Raw genomic sequence first — 13,072 nt, 5'->3', positions numbered from 1 at the left:
ATGTCATAGGTGTCACAGGATATCATCCAACAACGTGCTACAAGAAGTTTATCCAGCAACACGTTTACAAAAAAAGCAGTAATTTCAATACTAAGCAACTTAACTTTGGATTTTTTTTAAAACCTGACTACAGATACATGATCTCTTAATACTGCTGCTCATTATAACAGCAAAGGACAATCGCTTATGCAGCACCCAACCAATCTCTCTCCCGCTCACAGTAAGCAACCTCTCTTCCATTTACCGTGCAACTACATAAGCCAGCACGCACCAAGTGGAGTTTTACAGGAGAAGAGAATAAGCACGAGTAGTCGAGGTAGCGAGGAGGTTTTTGTATGTGCTGATACGCGGCAGATGAGGCTATGGGTGGGGATGACATTTCAAAGTGTGTTAAGTATGCGTGGTAGCAAACCGGAGACCTGAACAGATGGGAAACGCAGCTCAGCTGAAGCGGCTCCTTCAGCAGGGTTAAAGCATGTGTGTGCATGTGTGTGTGTGTGTGTGTGCCTCTATTAAGATTTAAATGTATGCATAAATTGTTCACCAAGGAAAAATTATTCAGTACTCAGAAGAGGCGCAACAAATGTGGCAAGAAAATGGTGGAGACACAGAAAACAGTGAGGTAACGTATTAATGTGAGCCCAGAATAACCCCCTTAACCACTCACGAACCTATCCCAAAATAATGCTATAACGCCACCTATTGGCATTTCACTGATTCAATTCTAAACTTCTTTCTATTTTTTTGTTGAATGAAAAACAGCTATGAGTACCCAAACCCTCCTACCTAAGCCACAAGGCCAGAGTCATTAAATCTCAGCTTGCTCTAATGGAGGTTAATTGTGCAGTAACTGGGCTGCAAAGCAGTAACGGTGCTTGGAGTAAATACTATCCAAATCTAGCGGTCGAAAATGAATGATAATCAACTCATATAAACATGGTCGGCATTTATAGTGGTAGAATAATAATAATAACAACAACAACTGGTATAAACATATGAGGTTCAGAGACTTTACACAGAAACTCACACATATACATACTCTGTTAGAAAAAGCTAACAGAGACACCAAATCATTGTAAAGAAAGCTGTATACTAAAAATACAGTAAATATGGTGTATTGCAGATAAATACAAACATGTGATAATTATACCAAATGCTGTATAGTTGAGGCATATGAGTCAGTTTCCTGATTAAGGCTAGCTAAAGTAAAATAAACTGCGAGGGTTTCTCAGTCTTATAAAACCATATTTAACCTTGGATGGGTGGGGGTGGAAAGCAGCCTGCTCTCTCACACAAGCAATACGCCCCCAAAAAATACCAAACAACAGGGAAAAAAAATTCACAGGAGAAAAAGATGCTAAAGAGCTAATCAAAGCCACACCAGGAGCCAATCATGGTACGGCACTGACGCATGACAGATTTACAATTGTTTCTTCTGTATAGCTGCAAAAATGTTTCTCTTAGCCTGTATTCCTAAAAAGCGGCAACCTCTAGGGCAGGGATGTCAAATTTATTTTCCATCGCCAGCCACAAACAGCCCACTTTGATCTCTGGTAAAACTCTGTCAGTGTAAAGATGTGTAACTAGACATTTAATCAATGAAATGACTTCATATAAGACAAAGAAGAGCAATTTTAACATTTTGGAGCTCAGTGTTTCTACATAAAGAAACGCTGCTTTGGTAAATGAAAGAAACTTGTCAGCATGACTCTTGAGGTTTAAACTGTAAGTATTAAATGTGTAAAATTACTGAAATTTATCATTTAATTACTTTGGTGTATTGTGCATGACCATGGGGGAATTCATTATCGGCAGGAAAAGTTGTGAAAATACAGTTCAGAGTCTAAAACTGGTCTCTCCCTTCACGTTTTTCAAAGCCATCCAATGGTCCAGATTGAAGATTGAAGGCCGATTGTGGGCCCCAGGGCTTATGTTTGACACCACTGCTCTAGTGTATGAAAAGTGAAGGCAAGGTGGAAGTGCCAATAACTGACGAGGCCCAAACAAACTGGCAAATACTAGCAGATAACCAAGCACCTCGCCGTCCGGTCTAAATATCGACACTTTTTGCTTAAAAAAAAACTAACACGGTAAGATCTCAAATGCTGTCATTAAACTACCAAAAAGGCTCAGTCTAGAAACCACTAGGGTACATCCGTCTTTTTTATACAGTCGGTGTAACTGCATACATAGCATTTGCTCAGTGCTTTGTAGAATGAGCTGGACATGTTTATTGCATTGGCTAGATGGACTCAACCAATAATGAAGCCTTAACGTGATCCATCTCTGAGCAGCAGGAGCATAACCTGCAGGGGAAACAAGCTTTTAAACGTGGGTTAAAGACACTAAGTATGTTAAGCTCTTATATGCTGAATATAATCAGGCCACTGAGCAGATAAACAGTGTTTTGTTTTTATTTTTGGTCCTGATGACAACTGAACCTAAATTTGTGTCTCTTTTCCCAATTTGACTGATTTCAATAGGGACTTGGGCTTCTTACTCCAAAATAATGAATGGTTGTCATGTAGTGACACTTGCTTATAGATGGATTTTGTTCCAAACACATTCAGTGCCTTTTATAATGTATTCTGTCAGTCAGGCTACTAAATGGAGGCAAATGTCTTTTTCTTTTTAAAAAAAAAAACAAAAAACAGCACTAACTGCTTTATAACCATCTGCGGTCCTTTTAATGCTCTACCTGAAACATCCTTTTTCCCACAGCAGGACACCTCTAAAACCTGATGCACACATGGAGAGCAATAAGGCAGTAAGGCAGGGACTGGCAACATTTTAAAAACTGAGCTGAGGAACAGAATTCATAAGTGCTGCAGGAGGGGAATTCATTTCAAGCTTTCATGTTTCATTAAAAATGGAGAATGTTCGTTCGCATTGCTAATATCAACTCTGCCTACATTCCTAAAAAGCAAGCCACTTTCAGATAGATGGGAAGAGCAATATAAAATTATATGGTACCACATTTAAGCCGTTTCTTTAAGCACTGGTCATGCATATTTGTACTTTATTACACACTGACAAGTTACTGCAAACTTTCAAGGCCTTGATTTGGAGGAGGAATTACTTTTCAAATTTTTGATAGGATTTGATGAAGGCCTTAGATGTATGAGCAAGCATGAGCGTCCACTTTAATTAAGGCCTTTCAGCATTTGTGTGCTACATTCAAATGATGAGAAAAAGCACCGGCAGATCACATATCTGAACCCTGACATTTTTGCGTATGGGCTGAAGTCTCGCAGCACGAAAAGGCAATTAGCTGTGAGACGAGCCTCTGTGGGCCAGCTGCGTGTCACAGATGCCAATTAAGCTTGGACACTGTGGCAGAGGAACGGGGCAGTTGTTCTCACCCATGAAACCACAGAAAGTTTGCTTCACCCTGCAGCAGATCATTCACATAAATAGAGTCGCTGCAGCAGTTCTTCACACATCTCCTGCGTCAATGGCAAACACAGTTACCCGTACAGTACTGTTACTTTCAGCTCTTGTACTCGACCCCCTGCTCCGCACTAACTCAAGCTCGCACTTAAGCTTACAGCCAAGTGTTATAAATAAGGTGTGGAGCCTATCCACGGTATCAGCCATCGCAGGACAGCTTTATGCTGAACATCTCAAAAGCACTATTATCGCCCCTTCAAAGTGCAATGCCCTATTTCACATGCTGATGATTGCATGAGCATGGACGTGTGCACGTGTGACTAGGAGAGTCAGAGAGTGCACACACACTGCCCACCTTTAGAAATAGTCTTAACAAAATTGGCTGCAGAGACCCACAACACAAAGTTCATGCATATGCATGACTTCACAGAACAACTTTGCAACTTCTGCTGTACATTGTCTCAGAAATTCTTCCAAAGTGTGGAAAATGACGCAGTCCTTTAAGCTGTGCTCCGGCAGCATGTTTCAAAGCTTGCATCTAATTTGCATAAGGTAACATCGATTTTACTGCCAAACAAGTCTTTGAACTCGCCACACTGAACCAAATCAAAACATGAAATCAATCACACACACACCCCGATACTCCAACAACCTTAATTTACCACTGAAAAAGTGTTTCGTTTCTTTAACCCAACAAGATGGACGAATATTGCACTGGCTCCATGTTTTAAAATGCCAAATAACCTCCTACAACTTTAGCAAGACTAGAACTGACAGGTGCACTTTTTATGGCTTTAACATTACATTAAAAAGAAAAAGCCAAAAAGTACAGATAATCATTATTCATGTAAGGTAGGAAGAGATTTCCATCTATCTATTTTCCGTGTAGGAATTTGTCTTAATTCTTAAAAGGAATAGTAAAGGATACATATATCTGCAAAGGTATTAAATCCACAATGACTTTTACTTTTTTTCCTATCAAAATGATTAATAGGGTATTTGTTAGAAACAGAACTTTTGAATTTAATAACTTATAGAACCTCTATTAGGAGCAACAACCTCCATCAGAAGTTAATGAGACTGGCACAACGACGGAGGAGATGTCAGGGTCAATCCTCTCTACAGAACAGTTTACAGATCCCTGGTATGTTGGGGATATCAGTTGGGTTAAAATCATCATTCATTAATATGACTTCATTGTCATCATTGTTATATTTCTGTTTTGTCAGGTAGCGTAACCTCTCTAAAGGTTCAGGTCTGCTGCCCTGACATTCTCCTCTGAAAATATATGAAATCATTTTTGATTTCCTCTGAGGAGCCAAAGCAGCTCCAAACCACGATGCTTCCTCCCCCATGCCTCACATTTAGGATGAGGTGCTTGTCTGTCTGAGAAATTAAGACTTTTCTGCACAAAACCTTTCTTTAAGACTCTGTTAAAAGTAGATGTTGTACACCTCTATAACCCACCGTCTCAGTCTTATATCCTTAATAGAAAAACTGACTCTAAGTAGCTTTTGAGCGATTCATTTTCACATAGATTCATTGCATTTTGCAAATCCTGATAACTGTAAACTGTTTTTCTTATACTTTTATCTTGTCTCTTAAATAAAGTCATAACTGAGATTTTAAACTAGTTAAAAATAAACAAGGTTAAATGATATGTTGAATATACTCAGGCCACTGAGTCAGATAAACAGGTCAAGGCTTTTCGTAGGCACAGGATTTTACATTTGCATTTGATGAGCTTGCTGAGAAACTTAGCTGGGGATTTTCTGCCTGACAGTACACTGGACCAATTACTGTGGCCATTCCCACGACGTGCTTGCAGGCTGACAGCCAGCGAGCCAGGGAGGCAGGGAGAGAGAGCGAAAGTGCGAGAGACAGAAAGCGTGAGAGACTGAGAGAGGATGTGTGAGGGTGCTTTTGTGTACTCAGACTGTAGAAACGTACAGGTCTCACCATGCCACGGGGCAGAAAGTCTAAAGCATCCTCTTAACTAAACAGGCAGCTCTGTGGGCTACTGTCAGAAGAGGGAAGCGCAGCATGCATGAAAAAGAGGGATAAGAGTCATAGAGGAAATCGATGTGAAAAAAAAGGATAGCAGTAGAGTTGAAGGAGCAATGGAGACAAAGCAGTGGGCAAAAGTACAGAAGCCTGTCAGGGTGGAAGGTAGGAGGGTAATATCTGCACTGGACTGTGGGGATGGAAGAAGCAGAGGGAAAAAGTGCTTCTTGCTCTGCCACATGATGCTATAAATAGAATTTGTTGACAGGCCATCTCTCCCGTCTGAAACTGCGAGTACCTGAATAACCTCAACAGAGCAGCCGCTATGGAAATGAGTTTGCTGAGGATGAAAACGCAGGCACTGACGTCATGGCACAAAATGATTGACCTTCACTCAGTTTTTACTGAGCGTCGTCAGCATCGAGCATTTGTTGGTTTTTTTGTGTTTTTGTTTCATTCCTTCTTTGCAGTTTAAAACATCTCATCAAAAAACAAAAGTAAAAAGTGTTCTGGGCTGTTTACGTTCCTCTAGAGCTGCACAAACTCTCAGCGTCACAGTGCTGACTATGGGTCTCAAACTGCAAATTACAGCAGTGCGGGAAAACCTGCCATGACTTAATGGGGCAAATGAAGAAACTCAACACTTTTATATAAATGAAAACTCTCTTTTCAAGTACATCATTATTTTAAAATGTGTTTCGACAGTGTGAACCAGCAAGGTCGGCTTTAACGAATTTTATTGCTTCTATTTTCCAGTAAAAACTTAATAAATTGGACCTTGAGACAGGGTCAACTGAGGTTTTTGACATCCAACAAACTTTTATTGTCATGCTTTTTATGTAGTGTAGGTGTCATACTGACACTTTTAAAGAAAGAAACTAGCAGAAAATGCATCGTGAACTACTTTCTCCAACACTTAAGTCAGCGCATGGTAACAACAACATCCAAGCTTAAAGATGGTGGGCTACAGCAACAAAGGACGACACCGGGTACCACTCCTGTCAGATAAGAGCCGGAAACTGAAGCTAAAATTCACACAGACTGAAAAAAATGTTGCTTGGTTTGATGAGTCTCGATCATAGGGTCAGAATTTGGTGTAAACAACATGAAAACGTGGATCCATCCTGCTTGTGTTAACAGCTCAGGCTACTGGTGGTGTAATGGTGTGAGGGATCATTTCTTGGCACACTTTCGGCCCCTCGGTACCAATCGCACTAAGCGTTGTTTAAATGCCACAGCCTGCCTGAGTATGGTTGCTGGCCATGTGCATCCTTTTACAACCACAGTGCGCCCATCTTCTGATGGCTGCTTGCAGCAGGATAACACACCATGTCACAAAACTCACATCACTTCAAACTGGTTTCTAGAACATAACGGTGAGTTCACAGTACTCAAATGATCTCCACAGTCACTAGATCGCAATCCAACAGAGCATTTTTGGGATGTGGTGGAAGACATCATGGATGTGCAGCCAACAATTCTGCAGCAACTGTCTGATGCTATCAGGTTAATATGCACCGACATCTCTGAGGACTGTCTCCAGCATCATATTTAATCTGTGCCTTTAATAATTAAGGCAGCACTGAAGACAAAAGACGGTAAAACCCAACTAAAAAACAGACTGAAAGGGAGATTCCCAAATTCATTACAATCAGTCACTATCTATTTATGACCATTTGGGCATTCGGGTATTGGTTAACTATTTAGTTTCAAGTTTTTATATCTGTATATAAATTCAATTCGATTTTTTACGCAGACTCAAACACCATGGCAATTTGTTTGTCTGACATTCCTCAACTGAACAGTGATCATCGTGCTTGAGTTCACTTCACTGCCGTTACCTAGCTACTTTTTATCTTTAGCCATTTTTGCTTTCTTTTTTCAAAAAAGGCCTGGAAAATAAAGACAATCTACAGTACCCTACTGCTTCACAATGTGCTCTCCTGGCACAGAAACAGTGCCCTCTTTCTACCTGCTATATTCACTGGATGAGCGAGCAGCTATGGCTCCAGAGAATGACAGAGAGCAGAGCCGCACAGTGTGAGAAATAAAAGCACGAGACCTTCTGCTGTTTCTAACTTTCACTTTGATTACTACACAACTAACACAGGCCCTAACACACACACAGGCGCGCGCGCGCGCAAAACAATTAGTTGGACAACTAACTTACAAATGGCTCCAGGAAGGACTTTTTTTCTTTTTTAAAAATCACGTGCTACACCTTCAGCAGAACTACAAAAACAGTTAGGGGTTTCCATGTCAAATAAAACAATAAAATGAAAAACAAAAGATGATTTGAAAAAGTTACAGAGAACAATCTGTAGATTAGAAATGTTCACAAGCACGAGGCAGAAATGATCATAACGTACACTGACATGGTCTGACACCATACTGTGTTTGTGTGCCTTCGGGTTTGAGTTTGTATGAAAGACAGAGAGAGGGAAAGAGATACTTACTGCTGCCTGTTGCCTTTTAAGTTTGTCTCTGTATTCCTCCAACTCCTGCAGGTTCAACTCGGGCGGGAGTTTCTATAATCACACACACACAGAAATTCAAACATGCAACCTTAGTGTTTGCTTACAAAACCTCCTCTTTAGACTGCTGATAGCATCCAGTCTTTTTGCTTGTGTTTACTTGGATACCAGCGCATGCTGCTTCCCACCACGTCTGGCTTTTAACACAGTACGAGTCCTCGCTCAGTGTGCCAGACAGAAAAATATATTCAAAGCAGAACTATGACACTATCAAATTTCAGGTGCTAAGGGCCAAAGCGGGGATTTCATTCATCTTGCAAGAGCTAATCCTCACTGTCGAGCATCTTAATTTTTAAAGCTACCTCAGGAGGTATTTCAAAGAGCCTAAGCTGAAGGTAGGTGTAGCTTTTACTTCATTCAAAGAAAAGAAAAACAAACAAAAATAATCTACTAAAATATACTTCCCCAGATCATAACTCTGATTAGTGAAGGTAAACAGCAAACAAACTCTGCTACTGAAAGAAGATATTACAAATCCATGGCCCAAAGGATGATAGGTAATTACTTTCCCCTTGACTGAGAGTCTCATTTCAGATGGTGTAGAAATACCAAGATAAATCTAATGAGATTTCACACCCTTCTTCTGTTGAGCAGATGCAATCTATCAATCCAGACGTCAATTGTATGCATGCGGCTCAGCAGAAATGTAAGAAACAGCAGCTCAGGTGAAAAAGCTTTATTTTTGCCAGCCAGACGGGGTTCAGAGCACAATAAACAATACTTCTTCACATTAGAAATGCAATACTTCTGTTATCAAACTTACTGAAACGTGGTGGATTTAATGAAATGATTTCATGAAAGGGGGCGTGGGAACTTGCAAGCGAGTCTCGCTTGTTATCGCTTAACCGGTGAGTGGAGCTCATTCAGTCAATAGCACAAGAGCTGGAAATCATACAGAGTATCTGACCTCCAGTTCATGCTGCACCATGTCGAAGGAGTCATTTGAGAAGTAGACCTCCTCGATGCTGTCGATGATTTCCTGCTCCGCCTGGGGGTCGATGGGCTGCTCCCTCAGCTCCCGCAGCTCCTCCTGCAACACGGCGAGACAGGCGGGGAGAGAAAGCGACAAACAAAGAGAGACAGAGTTAGAAGATGTCCTTGGTATAAAGTACTAGAAAGAAAAGGTACACACTATTACATTAAAACCCACAAAACAATAAACAAGATATAGTCACAGGAAGAAAAAAAAAGGAAAAAGAGAACAAACAGGATATATCAGCAGGCTGCCGGGGGAAAGATCAGTAAAAGAGGGAGAGATAGGATTAGAGGAGCAAGAGTTCCAGAGGAGTTTAAGGACAAAGCTAAAGGGTGAAGGATTTGTCCTTAAACTTAAATGAGGCAGAGAACAAGGGACAAGGAGAGGTAAAGGAAGGGCGTTGACAAGGGCCGGGGGGGATGAAAAGAGAAAAATGCTAATCATAGACTTTAGGAAAAGATTGCAGCTTGTTTCATTGGTTGGCTGTCATGGGAGGGAGGCAGCGATGAGAGGAAAGACAAAAAGACACAAATGACTAAAAGAAGAGAGCAGAGATTCCCTTCTGAGAAACATCAGAGCCTTATTGATTAACATGCGGTGCATCCGCTGAGGCTTATTGCTGCGTTGAGTCTTTTAGATGAAGGGTTTCAAAGCCCACTATTGACTGCCTTAATGAGCTGAGATGCAGGCAGATGTCAGTACCAAAGTGCTGGGATGAAAAGTTACCACAAATTTAAAAAAAGTTTACCGTTTCATTTGAGTATTCATTAATATCCGTATGAAATTTTAAGGCAATCTATCCAGCAGTTACATCAGAATATCAAATCACAAACATTTTAATTAAACCGAATTCGGGTTCCACTGAAGTCTATAATGAGAATAATAAGTGTAATACCCATTTTTTGGAGGATGACACTTTTTTATGTTTCAAGCAAAAAATAAGCAGAAAATAATAATAAACGCTGAGCTTATTTAACACAAAAAAGCATGTGTTTAGGATAAAAACTGCAGTAATCATAGGAAACATCTGAACCAACTGCAAGCCTTTCAAGGGACTTTGATCAAAAAGGTCCAAGCAGCATTTAATCAGACTAAACAGGAAAAACATTATTTTTTTTTATTTTTATTAGCCTATTCTGGATCTGGCTTCATATTTCACTCCACAGAACAGAAGTGGGCATGCAAGTCAAATGATTCAAAAGCTATCAGCTATCAGAAATAAATCTGACAAGTACTAGTGTATCTAAAATATTTAAATTAATTTCTTCCATAATTTTAATTTTAAAAAAGTCATTTTCATCAATTCTACATTTACAGCACCTAAAGTTCTGATTTTAGCTTATAGCTCATGAAAAACAGAACTCCAGTATTAAAATATTTCATTTAGACTTTAAGTGACTATTCGACCAGTATAAATGCCACGCTGCTCCCAGTCTGGTTCCCCAACACAACCACACTCATGGTAAACACTGCTGACTGGACAATTGTCCAGATGACAATCCCCGCTGAAGGTAACTGCTGAAAAGGCTGGCTGGTTGCAAGCATATTAATGGAAAGTTGGCTCCTATCACCCTTCTCTGTGTGATAGGAAAAGGTGCACAAGCATCTTAGATGTCAGCAGCTTTGTAGCAATTGTTATATAAAAAAAACAAACGAACAAACAAATAAAACAACAACCATTGAATCAAGAAAGTAGGAGAGCTTTGAAACGTTGACTGTGGCTGGTGCATCAAACCACCACCAGGAAAAGGGCTACAACTGTCCCAAACATGACAGCAAATTGATTTTATTTGTAAATCAAGATCTAAGAGTCTGGATGAAGCATAAAGGCTGATTTCCTGTTCCTGCAGAAACTCCCACCAAATAATTTGCTCACCGTGTAATTTCTGTGCTCAATTGATCAGCCATCTCACCTGGCCTGAACCCTACACAGAATTTACGGGGCGCCGTCAAGACGAAGATGAGAAACACCCAGCCCAATAAATACAGACAAGCTGAAGGCCGCTATCAAAGAAACCTGGTCTTTAGTGATACCTCAGCGGTGCCGCGAGCTGATCACCGCCATGCTACACTGCACTCACACAGTAATTCATGGTAAAGGAGCCCCAACGAATATGAGTGACAATGAGCATACTATATAGAAGGGGACTCTATTTTGACTGACCATAAGAATTGAGAATTTCATGAGATAGAAGCTAAAATCATCAAATTAAGGTTTTGTTTTTTTATATAATATTTCACTTTACATCTTAAAACACAGAATATATGAAAGGTTTTTTTTAATATATTAAATTAAATTAAATAAAAATGGAATATACCTGTGATTTACAATTAGCATGCATGCAGGAACATAGTTCCAAAATGAGCAACCAGATATCAGTGGAAATCATGACTTATATGGCAAGCAATAATATCACTAATTAGAAGCACAGAGACGTGCTCATCCTAAATTAACGCCACAGACAGTGAGCTACTTTCAAATGCAGAGAAACAAGTGCCTCGGTCTTGTTACAAGCCTTATCAACAGAGTTTCCGTGACAGCTCAGAGAGTTTGTCAACCTCTATGGACGGTGTCCAAAACCTTGCTCGCTCTTCCGTACAAAATTGCAGGATGAGTGCTGCATGAAAAGAAGCCTGACGAACAGTGAGAGCGCATTCTTTTATCAGAACAGTCCAAGATAAATTTGGACTGTGAACGGTGAAGCTTGATTTTCAGTGAATGGATGATCTTTATTGTCATTACTACACATGATTTACAGAATTCCCTTTGGATTCGTCTTAACTTAAAAAACAATACATAAATAAAAATATGTAAGGAAGTTTAGATAAAAATAAAGTTAGTGGTAAACTCAGCAACAGAGGAGAAAAACAGCAGGTTTAAACACAGTCTAGTCCGTTTAAAGTGTTGTTAGCCAATGAAAATGTCCTCAGTGCTATACTGTGTGTTTGCATGTGTGTCTAGTACTGAAGCCTATTTCCAGAAATTAGATAGGTGGAAGCCATCGCTCCAAAAACCGTCTGTTAGTTCTTGTTTTTATTGCTGTGAACCGTTTGCTGGATGGCAGCGGTTCAAACAAAGAATGTCCGGGATGTTTATTATCCTTGCTTATGATACCGTCTGCTTTGTTCGTCATCCTGGTGGCGTAGTGTGAGTGCAGAGCTCTATAGAAACAAAGCGCTCAGACACCTTCGCCCCTCGATGCAGATCCTTCCTTTCTGCAGCAGTGTTGATGGTTCCTCTGTACTCCTGTGTAAGTTCATCAACGGTTTCTGTGAAAGTTTGGCCTGTTTCTGAGGAAGAAGAGCCCTTATTGTGCCCACTCATCTCAACTGGGAGGTGTTAGTGCACAGAGAGGGTGACTCCCGGTTACTTCTACGCAATCGCCACTATTTCAACAATGTATGTGGAGTGGGAGATGTTGTTTCTTCAGAATCAGAATCAGAATCAGAAAGGGGTTTATTGCCAAATGTTGAGCAGGTTTACAACATTAGGAAATTGCTGCGGTTCTTGACCTTAGACCTCCTGAATTCAATGACCATTTCTGTTGCATTGGAGGTGTTAAAGACTAGATCATGTGTCCCTAAACCACTCAGTCAGATCAACCCTTTAGAAATTAAATGGAGGTGTCATCAGCAAACTTAATTATTGAACTTTGAGGTGTAGCTGGGGATACAGTCATAGGTCAACAAGCTGGAACAAGAATAATGCTGTTGCCACCATTTATACCTGTGTCGTCTGCAATGTGTAAGACTTCTGGGGAGGTGCACGTCAGGTTAGGTGTTGTGTTTCAGAAGGGTTTGGGTTTGCGATGCACTTATAAGTGTAGATTTAACACAGAAATATAAGTCAGAGTTAGAGCTAACTGATCCTTGGGATACTTTAAATAGAACTGAGCAAGAACAATAACAAAAACCTCCAGGAAATGAAACAAAGAAAATTGGCTCAGAGGAATGGCAGAAAATCTTTGTAGGAACTATTTACTTTCCCCCCCGACCTGAGAAAGACTGTTAACTCAAATAAAGGTGGACATACAGGGAGTGCAGAATTATTAGGCAAATGAGTATTTTGTCCACATCATCCTCTTCATGCATGTTGTCTTACTCCAAGCTGTATAGGCTCGAAAGCCTACTACCAATTAAGCATATTAGGTGATGTGCATCTCTGTAA

At 40.3% G+C, this 13,072-nt stretch overlaps 1 protein-coding gene across 2 annotated transcripts in view; it reads right to left on the bottom strand.

Moving 5' to 3' along the window:
- vps50 (VPS50 EARP/GARPII complex subunit) overlaps positions 1-13,072 on the bottom strand; it is a 127,609-nt gene that overhangs the window by 95,621 nt on the left and 18,916 nt on the right. For both annotated transcript variants that reach the window (XM_004547928.3, XM_004547929.3), the window contains exons 3-4: positions 8,836-8,958; positions 7,851-7,922 (exon numbers count right to left, since the gene is read on the bottom strand). In XM_004547928.3, coding sequence (XP_004547985.1) covers positions 7,851-7,922; positions 8,836-8,958 — 195 coding nt within the window. The remainder of the gene's footprint in view (positions 1-7,850; positions 7,923-8,835; positions 8,959-13,072) is intronic.

The sequence above is a fragment of the Maylandia zebra genome, linkage group LG22 (assembly GCF_041146795.1).
Source record: "Maylandia zebra isolate NMK-2024a linkage group LG22, Mzebra_GT3a, whole genome shotgun sequence".
Classification (NCBI taxonomy): Eukaryota; Metazoa; Chordata; class Actinopteri; order Cichliformes; family Cichlidae; genus Maylandia; species Maylandia zebra.
Note: the sequence above shows the minus strand (reverse complement) of the source record. Positions and strands in the feature narration are given on the sequence as shown.